Raw genomic sequence first — 17176 nt, forward strand, 5'->3', positions numbered from 1 at the left:
TCAGATTTTTTGGATAAGAAAAACAAGTTTCGGAAAGGCTAATTAACTGGTGAAGGTCCCACAGGCAGGCAGGGGTGAGATTCCAGTCCAAGTCTATGTGAAGCCATAGCTCCAGCCCCTGCCCTCTCAAGTGCTACGTAGTCAGGCAGATCAGGGGAGGCTGGGATACATAAACCACACTGGGAGACAATTTTGAGGGTCAAGCATTACGGGAAAGAAGGCAGAGGAAAGGTAGAGAAGAGAGTGCTTATCAGAGGCACAGGACAACACCGTGGCTCAGCAGGTCTCCATGGAGGGCTCTGGCCCTGGGGACGCCGGACACTGACTCCAGAAGATGCTAGGTGGAAAGGCAGGCTCCTCGGTTTTTATTAGGTCATGGAGTTGAAAATGAAGGAGAGCCACACACACACACAGCACAGGGCATCGACTGTCCACTCTGGCCATGATTGGCTTTCTAATTTTAGTTTCAAGGATTACTTTAATCTAAGACTCATTTCTTTTCATCATTTCTGCTGACTACAAGATGAAGATGTAATTATTATTGTATGCCTTAAGCTTTTTCCAAGCTTTTAAATGTCATTCATTTAACATGACCTAAGTAAAGCAGTTTAGTTCTTCACTTTTATTTCTAGTAAGTTCAAGTTTTCTGAGTTTTACCCTATATGTGTAAATGTCTCTTCTATGAAATGATAAGGATCAAACCAGAATTTAGAACTTTTAAAGTATATTCATGTAGCTGGGCGTGGTGGCGCACACCTGTAATCCCAGCACTAGGAAGGCTGAGGCAGGAGGATTGCTGTGAGTTCGAGACCAGCCTGGGCTACATAGTGAGTTCTAGGTCAGTCTCAACCACATAGTGAAACCCTGTCTCAAAAAACAAACAAACAAACAAAAAAACCCATATATTCATGTATACTTAGTCACAACAACAAATTATGATCTTGCCACAGTTTCCTTCCATTTATCTTTATCAGGTTATACATCTGATAACATTTATTAAAATCTGGAAATTGAGAAGTGCTGTCTTCATTGGGGATACAATTTTGGGTTATATCAATTAACAAAATTTAATGAAAACTGAATGTAACACTGTCCTTACCTTTTTTCATTATGAGAAGTGCACTGATCCTTCAATCTATAAATTATTTCTAGTATTTATAATAAAATACTTCTTCAAAAACAAAATATTTATTATCTGTACTTGGAGAGAATCCAAGTTCTTCATTTTTAAAAGTCAAAGAGGCTGAACTGGTGATTTTAGCCCAGAGGTGCTGCGCCTGCCTCACAAGCACAACGTCCTGAGTTCAATCCCTGGTACTAGGAAAAAAAAAGAGATGGGAGGCTGAGGGTAGTGGTGCATGCCTGTAATCCCAGAACTAGGGAGGCTGAGGCAGGAGGATCACCATGAGTTCAAGGCCAGCCTGAATTACATAGTGAGACCCTGTCTCAAAAAACAACAAAAGTCAAAAGTGAATTAAACTTTTTTGAATAAATCTTCACACACAAAAGTAGAATTCTAGATGATTACAATTTTTTAATCCATAATACTATATAACTATATAGAATAGGAAACCTGCATGTTTTAATGTACATATGAAATCAAAACTTCATTTTTCTTAAATTACCTTCATGGTTATAGCACTCCTGGAAAATAAATTAAAAACTATTTCCTCTTTGCTCAGACTAAATAGCAAATATTATATAATATAAACAGAAAGTCTTTCAAATTGTTTTCCCTGTGCACTACGTCTTATATAATAACTGGTGAGTAAATTAATTGTAATTTTTTGATAGGAGACTATTCCTAGAAATTACAGTAGAAAGCTGCAGTGCTCTCATGTGTCTCCATTAAATTTCTCTATAATCTTCAGTGCAGCAAGTATTTATATCGAGCTCCTATTATGTGCTTAACGTATGGAAACATCTCAGGCTGTCCAGAGTCAATTTTAGAGTCTGGTGCAGTAAGGGCCTATGCTAATGGGAACAAGGCCAAGAGTTCAATTTTCTTCTCCTGGTTAGCTGGTTTTCCTCTCTGGAAATCAACAGACTCCCTCCCTTAGTAAGTATCTAACAGCCAGCCCTGCGGGTAGGGGTACTCTGCTGTTAATCCCAAATACCTGCTAAAATCACTGATTTCATACCACAATTATTTTTTGTTAGACATCTGCACAGAGTGCTTTCTATTTGTTGTGTGTGTGTGTGTGTGTGTGTGTGTGTGTGTGTGTGTGTGTGTGTGTAGTCTTTTTGTTTTCCTGGGTTTGAGTTTAATCATCTGGGAAATGGAAGAGATGATGATCTCAGAGGAACCATTTGGATCTAAAATGGAGCCTATATTTTCATAATTCCCAAAAGCCATTTCTGCATGTTTTGTAGCTGCATTATTCATTATGGTTATAATGTGGAAACAACCCAAATGTCCATCAACTGAGAAACAGATAAATAGAATCTGCTATATCCATAAATCAGAATGTTACTTGGCTAAAAAAAGAGACAAAGTACCAATATCTGCTGTATATGGATGAAATTTGAAAACATTAAGCTAAGGGAAAGAAGCCAATTACAAAAGATTACATATGGCACAATTGCATAATTCCATTTATATGAGAAGTCCAAAATGGGCAAATCAATAGACACAGGAAGTACAGAGTTCTTCAATGACTTTTTGTTGGTGCCAAATGTAGGACGCATTTGTGATGAAGAATAAATCCAGATACACCACCCCACACAGGTTAACCCAGATTAGAAATGAGGCAGCTTTCAATCCCTCTTCCACTGTGTTGGCAGAGGGAGGTTGCAGGGCAGGGTGAACTTCCAGAGTGCCAGCAAGTTAGAGATACAAGGAGGATGTCATCCCCACAAGCAGCAGAGGAGGGCTCTCTAACATCACACAAAAGGGTCATGGGCTGGACTGTCGTCACCTGGTCCCATATTGCCCCCAATTTATCAATCTTGGCATGTTTGCACAATGACAGTCTAAAGGCCAATAGTCAGGGGAACTAGATGAATTCTACTGATAGGTTTCCATGAAAATTTCAGATGTTGAATTCCGATCCACGTTAATCATTGTTTTACACTCTCTTCGAAGTGCCCCTCACTTTGAGGTATTCCATGTTTAACCACCATGAAATATTCAGTAACACACACTGGCTATCATAATTTGCTAGACGGAGTAAGGAAGAAGAGAATTACACAGACATCGTTGACCTCAGCTTCTCACTTTGGTAAATAAGCCCAGGGAAGAGCTGGATGCTAACACGTGGAAGAAGATGCCAATGCATTAAAACTACAGGATGCACATTAATTGTTCACATTCGCAACTCCACCCTCCATTATTATTCTTTGTGGACATAAATTATATTAGGAACTGTTGGTAAGTTAATCTAATAAGGCAGCACACTGCTGTGCAAATGGAGAAGCTTTTACAGATAAAAGAGTCAGAGCTAAATCTTTGCCTTTTGGCTTGCTAATGTCTGTGTAAAATAGAGATTCTTATTTACAGAACGACAATATTGCAGAGGAAAAGTCAGAGGGAATATAAGTCATGCAGAGAACCTGAGCAATCTCAGCTAGAATCTAATAACACACATGATCTTATCAGTGATTAAAGATAACATATGGAGTGCACTGAGTGTCATCATTAACTATAAGAAGTTTTATGTATTTTAATATTTAAAAATGAATGGGGCAATTTAATTGTCTCATAATAATAAGACCCTGTCTTAATTTCAGTCTTCTAAGTGAACTGTAAGAAGCGAGAAGAGAGGGTCACTCCCTAAATAGTCTCTGCAAAGATTTTACTGAAGATTATGGGTTTCTAAATAGTCAAGTACGTGGTGAAAACTCTTCAAATTACACTCAGTAATAAACAGCAAGATTCTAAGGGGAGCCTAATTGTTATACTTCATTCCTAATTTTCAATCTTATTTGCTGTTCTCATCTCAGTTACAGATTAGTTGTAATAAAACATCTTCTATACATTTTCACAGTATGAGAAGAAAGGCTTAAAAAAGTTACTCAACGGAATTACAAGGTACATAGACATTACAGTGCAAATGTGGCCTCTAATAAGATCATGCAAGTATACGAGGTTGAAAAAACCACAGGGTAAGGTTATCCAGGTACGCACATCTCTATTAATATGCTAATCATGTGGTGCATCACTGAATTCTCCACACCGAATTGCGACTGACTGGTGACGTGTCTGCGGCCTCACCAGCATGTCTCACCAGCATGTGACAAAACAGGACCCGTATCTTATCCGAAGCTCACCGGCAAGACAGAATAGTATTTGCTCAAACCGAAAATATTAAACAACACTGCAAATAAGTTTATGCTAAGAGGCAGAAATAACAAACTAGTAAAAGAAAGCATCAATTATAGGGGAAGAGTACTCACATAAGGTCATGATATTAAACGTGCTACTTGGAGATGGTGAGCAGTGTTAAGTGTTAAGATTCCTACATACACCAGCTGTCAGTAGCTTCTACAGGCTATAATCATTAACTAGAATTTACATCAGCATTTCTCTAAATGTGGGCCATCTGTACCAGAGTTGCTTTCAGGAAGCTTGTTAAAACGCAGATAAACTCCATGCCATCTCCAGATTCCAGAAATCTTGGGGGAGGGCAGCGAGAAGGCATTGATTTCAAAATTCAATCCCCAATGTACCTAGAGAATGAGAAACACTGGACTCTTTGCTCAGTGCAAATAATGACCATGAATGTCTTTAACTGTTATTTAAGGCCATTCGTTCACTCATCTACACTAAAATCAGTTTCTAGCCTCGGGGTGCTGTGAGACAGGATGAGTCTGCACACTTACTGCCAATGCTCTGCAAACTTCCTGCTTCAGGCAGGATGAACAGGGGGCAGTCAGCAATAGTTATCCTTACCCCAAAGTCATCCAAATGAATAGCTAAGGATACTGAGTTGGGATTTAAAGAAACAAGTTATATAGAAGTAGGAAGGTTCTTGCATGAATGCTTAAACTCACAAAGAACACTTATGAAGAGACCTACACAACCTGGTCGCCTTCAAGTTTATAACCAAAGGTAGGCACAGGTGAAAGCGAAGATGTCAGGGAAATCAAGAGTTAGGAAAACACTGTAGCGGTGAATATTCAAAACAGTGATCCCAAGCTGTGGAAAAATGCAAAGAAACAAAAGTAGCGACTTGCCATTCTAGAATATAAATTCAAACGATCCCTAGATTTATTCCTGCTCAGTTCATTAATAATGACTAACAATGCAAAAATAATTTTTAGGACATTATGCTTATTTGTTTTTATAAACCTGTCTGAACAGTATTTTGACAGCATAAACATCTATTTTCTTAACTTATTCTATTGTTAAGTAGCTCTTACACAATTCAGTAATAGCCAATATTCTTATCTGGAATACAACCTGCTTAAGAATCTTAAGAAATGATGTTATTATAAAGGGAAAAGTTCCCATCTTTAAAGATGGATATCAAATGAAGACTCCAAAAAGAACACATTAGTTTTGGTCTCTTGAGAGCATCCAGCATTTGGATCTTTCTACTTGGTTAATATAATTATAGATCTGTCTGTAAGCTACTTTCTCTTGCCTTAAATTATTAATCTTTGAGAAGAAATTCTTTGGACAGACCCAGCAAGTTTCCATTACAGTGTATCTGTCAGTACAGTGGAAGAAAAACAACTATACTGGTTTATGTTACAGTCACTACCTATAGGAGCCATTCTGCAAATAAACAATAAAAATTTCAATCTTATTTTCATTGTTAAAACATAAACACTAAGTGTAATATCTGTGGCATAGTTTTAAAAAGTGAAATTCCTTTTTGTCTAGTTTTTTTCTATTAATAAAAAATACTTACTTTTTATCAGTTCTTAATAAATCCCCCTAAATAAAGGATTTCTATGGAATCAAGTGCCACTGCACGTAAAGCAATTCCAGTTGAAATATGATCATTTGACTAGCAAAACTAATTTTAAAAATTATAACATTTGACCTTGAGCAACTCTGAGACTTTCTCCATGCCTCAGTTTTCTGTTGTGCAATCGGAGGGCTGGAAATTGGAAAAAGTCATTACTGAGGTGACTTCCAACTAAACATTCCAGGATACATTATTCATTTATACTTTATTTTTTTTAAACCAGTGCCTCTGTTTAAATTACCTTTCTCTGCGTTAGTGCGACTCCCTCAGCACCCCACCTAATCCATATTGCAATAGTTAACGAACAAAAACAGAGCCTTATCTCAATTATTCTTACAAAGCAGTTTTTAAAAAGTGTCGATGTATAATAAATCTATTGAGAATTATTCCAGGGAAAATATCTTCCTCAGCATTTAGTCACACTTATTCCAACGTACTTATTGACATCAAATCCTTGTCTGGAAGGAAGATTCTTAAAATGCATTTTAAGGGTCTCCAGCCAATTGATGTCCTCTAAAAACAGCCTTAGTAGAAACGCTAAGACACGGATTCACTTTTATTGTACTCCTGCTGAATGTATCCTCCAGTCTTTCTTTGCACTTTACAAGTATTTCCTTATATTCAGTTCCATTCAAAGAAAAATACAACAATCAAGTGAAAAGGCTAAGGAAGTGGGCAAAAACGTCAGTAGAAGGGCAGTATGACACTGAAATATTTCTGGTTTGGGGAAAGAACACTATGTACAACAGTCTCTACACAGTTTACAGCCTGTTACCGAAAGATGCCAAATACTGACCAAGTTACACGGCTTTACACTCCGACGACTCAGAACGGAATAAAGCAGAACAAACAGGAAAGAATACTACCTTTGCAGAGGCATGATTTCACAAGCCATTCTCGAATGGAAATCTGCAATGAAATCTCACAACTGCTGTCCACCCCAAGTCTGGTCGTCTGTACAGTGCACACGTCTGCTTACAGTGGCTCAGCGGGGCTTGGGAGGAAGGCTGCACCTCCCGGCGGGAGGAACAACTTGCCCTGCAGTTTGCCAGTGTGCTGCTGGGAGATCTCAGCCTCCAAACTTCTTCAGGCAGCGCTATTTATCGGCTGCCTCTCTACAGTTACGCTGCAGTCCACTTTGACCTTTTGTTCCAGGGAAGCGGCTGAAGCACCTAGCCAATCAGGAGCAGCTGCAGCAGGGTGCAAGGCGCTCCCCCTTCCTCCCCCCTCCCCATGCCCTGCAGTTTGCCAGTGTGCTGCTGGGAGATCTCAGCCTCCAAACTTCTTCAGGCAGCGCTATTTATCGGCTGCCTCTCTACAGTTACGCTGCAGTCCACTTTGACCTTTTGTTCCAGGGAAGCGGCTGAAGCACCTAGCCAATCAGGAGCAGCTGCAGCAGGGTGCAAGGCGCTCCCCCTTCCTCCCCCCTCCCCACACAGTTCTGGTAACTTGAAACTTTCCGCCGAATAGTTCCACAGACAAGCTTGTCAGTCTAGGGAAAGCAACCAATAACTGCAAGATAGAAGAGTCCTGTACTTCAACACTGCAGACACAACAGCCCACAAGGAAATCTATTTGTCAAGGAAACACACTGCCACCAAAATTAAAGGTTTCTCTGGTAGAAGGCAAGTGCTAGGTTGTGTCTTCTTTCTTCCTTAACAAAAAACAAAACAAAAATTTGAAAAGCATGCCTTGGAAGGCACAAGAGGTTTCTAGAAGGCAGGCGTGCTTCCAGACCCTTGTCCTACCCGCATTTATTTCCTGCTGTTTGTTGACACTGCACAGTCACCGGTGACATCACCCAAGAGTCGCTCCCCTTCTGGGAGGATACTTGCCCTTAGACTGCCAGCTCCTAAGGGATCAAAGAGTCTGTGCTCAACTTATTCTGCATTGTCTGGGTTATAAAATTGAATGTATTTATTCATAGTCATTTTCCTTCATAAATACCAACTGCATTTGAGGGAGGTTTGCTTCCATAAAACAAAAACCCATTTTCCATAAGCTCTTCGAAATGTGTGTTGATTATCTTCCCTTATAATTTCTCTTTCAGTATGGAACACTAGGGTGTTATTCATAGGAATGTAATTGCTAATCCATAGATTTCATATATGGCAAGGACCCTAGAAGTATCTTTACATAGAATTTATTTTATATCATGAGTATTATGAAGAGCTACAACATAGCTCAGACTATCATTTCCAGTAGAAAAAAGCACAGAGAGCCAGAGTCTATGCCATTCAGAACCTGTAGGGGTTTGTAGATCCCAAAAGGCATCTTCCTCCCCTGTAGTTTAGAGCTTTTAGACTACTCAAAATTCTGTGCTTACAACACAAGGTCCTATTACAAGGTGTCTTCCTTCTTTTGCTATACCTGGTTTTCAGGGCCTAAGTAATCATTATGGCTTGTATCTAGATGTACCCCAAACCCTCATGTGGTCATAGGTGGGGATTTCAAAGGTGGCTGGATTAGGGTGTGTGATGCTGAGATTAAGGGTGCCCACCTGGGTACCAAAAGGTGAGTAGCCTGGATAGAATAGAAAGGGACAGAGAGAAGCTGCTTCACTGCTGTGCTGCCTTCTGCCTGCCAAGAACTGTTTCTCTTCTACAATGCCCTTCTGGTCATGTCACCCTGCCTTGGAGCCAGCCGACTATGGACTGAAACCTCTACAGACTGAGCAGAAAACAATTTCCTCCTTTCACTTTGGGTGTTGGGCATTTCATCTCAGCAATGAGAAAGGTAAGTAACAGAATCACCTATCATGTTTAATGGAAGTAGATTAACCGTTCTAAAACAATGTTTAGACATTATGATAGACTGTCAATAACTAAAATCTGCCTTCTACTTTTTTTATTTTTCAAAACTGCTTTTGCTTGAGACTGAAAGCATGATTTTATGCCATGGTATCTGTTCACCGATGTATAAACTCTGTACCAGAAAATGAAGTAGCATGTGCATGGGATGTCAGTGCAGAACAGACTCAGGACTCTCCTGCTCCTGGACTCTGCTGCACACCGTGTTGCTGACTCTATTCTACGCAAGCTTGTATCATCAGATACAAATACTTCTGGAAATTAAGCTTCAAATGACCAAAATAATATTTTGTATTTTCCAAATTTTATGAACAAATTAACACCATCTGACTGAAATAGATATGAAGGTTTGTTGTTGTTGTTGTGGTTGTACTGGGGATCGAACTTGGGACCTTTAACTTGCGAAGCAGGCAGAAGCACTGAGCTAAATCCTCGGCCCAACAGATATGAGTTTAGCTGTCACCATATTAAAGATGTGAAATTGAACTATAATTTACATTTAACATGTTCAAAATGTTATAGGGAACTACAGTTTCAGTCTCTGTGTGTGTGTCTCTCTGTCATTATCTATATCTACTAATGAATCGGGTCTTCCTATCAATATTCCTCTAACATACCTCATTATATAGTTAGAATGTCAATGGTTATTTATATAAATCCATTAACATTACAATTTTGTAACTACAGCCCAAGTCTCTTTGTTTATAAAAATTTTTTTAATCACTTTTTCGTGATCATTTATGAATTTCTACCTGGACTGTAGCCCCTTCTGCCTGTCCCACCCTCTGCTGGAATCCTCAGTCGCCTAACTACCCGTGTGCGGATTTGGTAATGCTGGCCATGTTTCTTCCTCACTGAGCCCCTCTGTGTGCAGCCCTCTTAGCTGCAGACACTTTTTCCCCATTTACTGCTCTGCCTTTTTGCTTAGCTCTCTACTCAGCTCCCTTTGTTTCACAGCATTTGCAGAGAACAACCAGCCCCCAACCCAGTGGCATGTGGGTTAAAAAAGGCACTTTCCTGGCTCCCTTCTGCACTTAGACAGTGAGTTCACCAGCATCTGCTGCTTCTTCACCCTTTATAAATCCTGGCTCCTGAGTTGTCTATTGCTAAACTGCAAAAGAAAGTCACAGAACGCTGGCACCTAGATATACTAAACATTTATTCTACTTAACCTCAGCGTGAACCACAAGACTGTGTGTGGCAACCTTGCTTCATTATCTTTAACCGAATGTTCACTCCATTCCCACAGTAATCACTGCAAATCTTCTCCAGCAACACAACCCTGACTTGTCTCTGCTGTGAATACCTCATTCCCTAACTGACAGAAAGTCAGGGTCATCAAACAGAGGTGCCTTTGGTCTTCCTTGCTCCACTTACACTCCCCAAGAACTTACCCTTCTCCTTCCTCTTGGAAGAGGCCTGACATTTCCTGAATCTTAAGTCTGTCCCTCAACCCCAGATGGGCACCAAGGAGTCCCCGTGCCTGAGAGTGCCTTCCTCTCTAGTCCTACCTGCCGGCATGGCAGTGCCATTTCTCTCCTTCCCTCCGACAGACTTAATCCCAATCTGTACCTACCATTTCCCATTCCTGTAGCTCCTGCCATAATGGACCCCAGACTTCTCCCTCTTTCAGAACTGCTTTTAAGGCCACCAGTACTCTTCTGGCCACTAAATCTAAATGCTTTTGCTTAGACCCTCTGCTACGCTTAATGTTTCTGAAACAGCCACCTTTAGTTTTCTGAGAATCTTTGGTTCTCTGATCTTTCCTGGGAACTGCCCAAATTTCCCCGATCACCATTCTTATTCAGAGGCTCTGAAGCAGTGACAGTGAACCTTTTGGAGGCAAGCGCCCAAACTGTGACCCCCAAGCCCACGTATTACTGCACAGTGCCAACAAAACATTGCAATTTGAATTTTAGTTTAGACAAAACAATAACAACTCATACATTAACATCTTTTGTCTTAATAGAGAAACAATACATGTGCCATAGGTTCACCATCACCGGTCTGAAGCATCACTCTTTCCATTCCATTCCATTTATCAAGCAATATTTCTACCCACTTTTCATCGTTTTTCACGGCAGGGCTACACTTAAGATAAACCAAGTGCTTCAAGACACTGGTAATCAATAACATAAGAAATAAATTACCTGGGTTACACATCAATACGCCATCACAGAGGGGTCAAATGCACGATTCTACCCACAAGTTCTGAAATCTGTTAAGCAGTCTATACTACCCAATTTATCTTGGGTTGTTTATTTCCCTTTCCACGCTTTACATGGCTTACAGAGTATTTTTCTTACATAACTTCTTTAGCAGGTTCCAAGTGTTTGGTAATCTCTGTGTTTGCCCTTGCTCTATCGAGAGCAACAACTGCTCCAACAATGATGTGGCTGCATCGGCCTTAATTTCAACACCAATTAAAAACAACCAAAGAACCGAAACCATTTCTTGGCCACATCAGTTTCATTTCAGGTATTGCTTTAAAATCAAACTGATTTATTTTGTAAGACATAATAACATATTAAAATAATTTCTTTCTTATAAATTTGGTAAGAAGGTGCTTCTCAGGCAAGAATTTGGGCATATATTTATATGTATGTTTATATTTTTATTTTAAATGAATCTTTGTAAAGTACATTAAGGAGAGCTGGGCGTGGTAGCTCACACCTGTAATCCCAGCACTCTGGAGGCTGAGGCAGGAGGATCGCTGTGAGTTCAAGACCAGCCTGGGTTATATAGTGAGTTGAGACCCTATCTCAAAAAACACCCCCCTAAAAAGTACATTAAAGAGAAAGGCCCTCCACAAGCCACTCCGTAGTGTTTATAAGTGGTAATGATTAACTCTGACATGTTTTTCATAATCACAAGGTCAACATGTTTAGGGCACATATAATTGAGATATTTTGGTGTTACTGTAAAGCAGTGTAATTTCTTAAACTACTGTTCCAACAATCTGTTAGAATACTAGTAAATTTCTAGGTATACCACAAGAAAATATTTATAATCAAAATGTAAAAAAAAAGAAAGAAAGAAAAGGGAAATGGAGGGTGGTTTGGGGAAGGCGGCGAGCAGCGGCTGCACATTTACACTGTGTCACCACAGTGGGCGAGGACATGAGGAAGACACTGAAGTCACGAATGTGAGCCCTCAGCCAGGAAGTGGCTCCCAGGAAGCCAGGATCTACGTGCCAATGTCCACGGCTTCTCCACCACCCGACAGTCCTTCAACACAATACAGTGCCGCACTTATCCTGGTGTATGTATTACCAGTTATAGGAAGTAAGGGCTCCTTTCTTCTCATCTGTGAGATATATAGAATATATCCATGCAGTTTTATCATAGCTGTCCCAACACGCGTGTAACTGAGCGATTGTAAACCCCTCGTCTACTCTGAGTCGACACTGTTTCTGCACACGTGCATGTCAGTGGTGAAGCCAGCTGCAGTTGTTCTTGGGGAAGGAAGTGGGAAGAGGAAAGTGGAAAGAAAAAATGTAGATAAGTGGTTTTCACTTGTTTTTTTGTTTTTGTTCTGAAAATCGAACTCAGGACCTTGCACTTGCAAGGCAGGCAGCAGCACCACTGAACTAGATCCCTGGCCACCTAAATTGTATTCTTTTTAAAGACAATTGCTTAGCAGATGTTTGCGATACATAGTGAACATATTCATCCCGAAGTATATTTTGATCATTTTCACTTTTCATCCCTCCCTTTCTATCCCCCATCTCCAGCTCCTTTCTCAATTCCACAAAGTCTACCTCCCTGTTTTAAATCCTATTCTTAATTGTACTTCTCTTATTAAAAATTAATTTTTGGAAGTAGCAGGTGGTCGCTAAGTGGATTTTATGTAAAGAAACTAGAGTATTTCTTTAATAGTATTTATAAAGTATTACAAAAGATTGATTTTAGGAAGCAAAACAATGACACTAAGAGCAGGCTGAATCTGCCTGGAATAAAAAATTTCTAGTTAGGAATACTATTTAGTAACAGTGTAATAAATATACTTACTTTACTCAAGGCCAGAAATTATGATGATAATAAATATAAGTCAAATGCATTTCCTCAGTTATGAATTAGATTCATTTACGTTAATTGCTGGAAAAAAATTCCCAAATACCAGGGGAACAGAAATTCTCTCACTGTTTTACCAAAGATTTACCTCTTTAATACTAGTGATGAATTTTGCTTTTAAAACTATGTATGGGCTCATGTCATTAAAATATACCGAGTAGGCTTGCTGAACTCTCAGATGGCTCATGACGTTCATTTATTCAGATTCTAAAATCCCAAGGAACAGCCAGTGACGGGGGGAGGAGAAAGCTGCTGTGGGAGCTTTAGAAGCCTGGGTGCTGGGGTGTTGGTTCAGCACACCCTGCTTCACCAGCCAATGGACCCCTCAGTGCCAATGCAGAAAGTGAGCTTCACGTTGGAAGAAGGAGGTATCGAAGTCCAAATATAAGTAGTGATAATTCATGGTGCATGAAATTGCACAGATATATAGAAATTCATGCAGAAGCACTCTGTTTTTAAGTGAATTCTTATAAAAACCGAGGGACCACAATTTGTCCATAAAAAGTGACTAAAAATAGATTATTTGAGACAACTTACATAATTGTTCCCCAACTCTCTGGGACAGGGAAAAATCCACACTTTTGCCAGATGGAGTCTCAGTTAGTGATCATTGCCAATAAATAAGTGCTTTGAGCACATTTTCCTGGAATGGGAGTCCCTGGGCATGACTTTCTCCAAATCTCTCCTGGGAGTCCAGATAATAGTGTTTCTGTTCTCACAAAATAAGTCATGGCCCACACAACAGCTGCCGCCACACCTGAGATCAGCTGTCTCAAATTGTCCAGGTGACCTTTCACCTCGATAAATGGTATTTCCTGACAGAAGAGGACGGGCTTCAGCATGGCTTTTGAAGAAAATGTCAAAACTATTTAGTGTGATATGGTAACAGACTGGCTGCCTCTGTGTCCATGGACATCAGATAAACTCTTCATATTTCTGAGATATGAAATCCTGAGCTCAAGCACAAAATCTCTCAATAGCAATGCACTGGACGGTAAAATTAATTCACTCTAATACAAAGTGGAATATTTTGTTTTAAGGCTGCCCAATAAAGGAATAAATGAAAATGTACTTAAAAGGAAAATAAGAACTAGTAATTATTTGCATTACCAAGAGCATGTAACATTAAAAAATAAAAATATAGTATTAACCCTTAAATTATCAAAATCTCAAGTGCATCTTAGATGATCTGATTTTTAAAAAAATCCTTTTTAATGAAACATCAGAAAATTGGCCCCAGTGTGCTAAATAATTATGCATAAGTGTGTTTCTAATCCCTCTCAGCTCCATTCATGTACACAGCATTACTAGAATTCATAATGACACCAAAAGCTTTACTGGTAAATCAGACTGTATAGAACCAATCTCCCTAAACACAGCTTTAATCTTGTCAAAAAGTTTTGATTTTTTTTTCCTACGAAGTAAAATCCAAATTCCCTACACACACAGCAGCTCTCCGATTCCACTGCTCTCTGAATGAAGATGTCGTCACCCTCTCCTTCCCAGGAACTCAGGGCTGCTCCAACCAACCCACTTTGGCCCCCTGTTCTTTACCACGTTTTTCTGTTCAGACATCTCCCCTAGCTGGGAATACCCTCCCTGCCTCACACCACCCATCCACACAAAACTCAGCCTTTTCCGGCTTCTCATCCCTTGCCCACTGTGATTGCCCCATTCTGGGGATTTTGTCCTCCTGAATGGGTGAAGTCAGAACTGCAAATCTAAAATCAGTTCAGGTGTTACACCACACCACTTCTCCACAACATGATGACCAACGCTTACTTCCTGAAGCACTTGTCATCCTTGATTTAAAACAAAATCATTTTTTTCATATTATAAATTATATGGTGTATTTTTATTAGAAAAATTAAAAAATACAGACAAGAAAATAAAAGTCAAACACACTCTTACCCCTTAAATAACCAATATTTACATGATTCTATATTCTTCCACTTTAAAAATTTCTATGTAGTTATAAAAGATGGTACAATGTGTGAATTTCTCTAAACTATATAATTAAAACACCACTAAACTATACAATTAAAATGATCAAAAGGGTATATTTTGTGTTATGTATATTTTACAACAAAATGAGATTATACCACACATACAATATAATATTATTTTAAATTTCCTAATTAATAAATAATTTCTGTGACATTTCTAATCCACAAAAATATTTTTTGAGGCTAATATGATATAGAAGCAGTTTTTAAATTATAGGTCATATACCTTAGAAGTTCCTCAGTCTCTTTGGGGGAATCCACAACATTAAAATTTTTGTCACAGTTATACAAAGCTGTTTTCTGCTTTTTCCCGCACGTTTACTACTGAATGTTTAGAGGAGTTTTCCAAAGGCTCCTGGATGACTGATAGGGTGACGGATTGAATGCCAAAGCAGGATGAGAATCTTGCTGTCTTCTATAAAGCCAGCAACTAAGGAGATTTGCAACAATGTAAAACAATGGGGCTCTTCTTACCATATTTCTTTCATTTTTGAAAATATAGTTATATTTCATAAAATATTTAGGTTAAACAATTATTGCCATTTAAAATATTGATAAATACATATTTCAAACTTTAAGTTTTAATTTTAATACAGCTATTTTCAAGAGATATAATCCACACAAATGAAAACTACTCTCAGTAACGTTTATAAATATCCCAAATGCTCATGAAACAAAAACTACTGTTGTTAACAAAACATACACTTGTCAGTTTATTTAATGATTCCATACTGTTCAGTGTGACTTTCTCATGAAATATCCAAGTGAACTTGTGAGGTAGCCAATTGGGGTCTGGCTTTATGGGCGCTGGAGACACACAGTCTAACACGACTTGCGCTTAGAAGAGCCTCATGCTTGGTTTAATGCTCTGCTGTCACCATTCTAAAATTTTTAACAAGTGTGGAACAGGAAACTCTACATTTTCACTTTGCTCGAGGGTGGGGGTGAGGGTCTCACAAACTAAGCAGCTAGTCCTATTGATTGGCTATTCCAATTCGTAGGATAATGGTGCAGCTGGAAGTACAATTTCAGAGGCCATGTGGGTAAAGATGATATTTAAAACCATGTCACTGGACAAAAGTATCAGGAATGCATGTGTGTTGACAAGAGGCCAGTGGACTGAGCATGAAGGGGCTCCAAGCTTGAGAGGTCTAGAAATGAAGAAAGCTTTTATAAATGAGGGCAAGACATGGTGTAAGGGGAAACCAGGTGAATGTGATGTTGGAGAAGAAAGCAGAGAAAATGTTTCAAAAAGGAGTGATCAGTTAGGTCCAATGCTGCTGAGAGAACAGGATGAGAAGAGTAGATTATTATTTTTGGATTTGACAAAATGGAGGTTGCTGTTCTTACTTAAGAACAAATTTGGTGGTATGTAGCCTGAAGAAAAAGAATGGGACAAATGAATATGAAGAGAGCAAGTGCATATAAACCTTTATCAGAGCCTTGCTTTAAAGGACATTAAGATATGGTTTCTAGGAAGGGATTAAGAAAGTTGAAAGCTATTATAACATTTCTCTTCTGATGAGAAAAGTCTAGAGAAAAGGAGAAACTCATGTCATAGGGGAGAGAGGCTGTCGCTGGATTAAGAAAAAATGGGATTCGGAGTACAAGCACAAAGGTTGATCCCAGAGAGGTGTTAAGTTTGGTTTCTTCATTGCAATAAAAGGGAGGAGGCAGACAGCAAGGGTACAGATGTGTGATGCTGGTGGATTTGTGAGGCAGGAGCCAAACAGCAGTCTTCTGTGATCGCTATTATGAAATAAAATCTTTGGACTGCGCTGTAATATATTCAAGTCTCTATTACACTGAAGTCCATGTTTCCAGAAAACAAAGGTGCTGAGATAAAAGAAGGGCTAGGATCCTAAATCAATTACTTTGCTTTTTAAAAAAACCAAGTTCAGAGTTTTTGGCAAGTGCGTCAAGAAGAAAATTCAAAGGGGAAGGAATAGTCTTTCCAGCAAATGGTACCAGAAGAACTGGATATCCACATGCAAAGGAATGAAGTTTGGGCCCAGCCCTCACATCATTTACATGAAAATCAATTCAAAATGAATCAAAGACCTGAATGTAAGAGCTGAAACTATAAAACTCTTAAAACACAGATGTGACTCTCATAACTTGGAATAGGCAACAGCTTCTTAGATATAACACCCAAATCATAAACAAAAGAAAAAATTAATTGGCTTTCACCAAAATAAAAACTTCTGTGCTTCAAAGGATAGTTAGAAAATAGACAATCTGGGGGTGAAGGGAGGGCAGAGGTAAGGGGAAAAAAATGAGAATCAAGACTTGCCATGTAAAGGTACATGATCCCAACAATGAATGTAACTGTACTGTATCCCTAAATGTACCAATAAACTCAATAAAAAAAA

General features: G+C 39.1%; 1 protein-coding gene across 5 annotated transcripts in view; it reads right to left on the reverse strand.

Moving 5' to 3' along the window:
* Fam13a (family with sequence similarity 13 member A) overlaps nt 1-17176 on the reverse strand; it is a 312174-nt gene that overhangs the window by 79859 nt on the left and 215139 nt on the right. The window contains exon 1 of one of the 5 annotated variants that reach the window (XM_010610494.3): nt 6782-7088. The exons of the other annotated variants lie outside the window; for them this stretch is intronic. Within the exon in view, the coding sequence (XP_010608796.1) occupies nt 6782-6810 (29 nt within the window). The 5' untranslated portion in view covers nt 6811-7088. Of the gene's footprint in view, nt 1-6781; nt 7089-17176 lie in introns of those variants that run through there. 5 annotated transcript variants of the gene reach the window in all.

Source organism: Fukomys damarensis, unplaced genomic scaffold (assembly GCF_012274545.1).
Source record: "Fukomys damarensis isolate Sample0158 unplaced genomic scaffold, DMR_v1.0_HiC HiC_scaffold_32, whole genome shotgun sequence".
Lineage (NCBI taxonomy): Eukaryota > Metazoa > Chordata > Mammalia > Rodentia > Bathyergidae > Fukomys > Fukomys damarensis.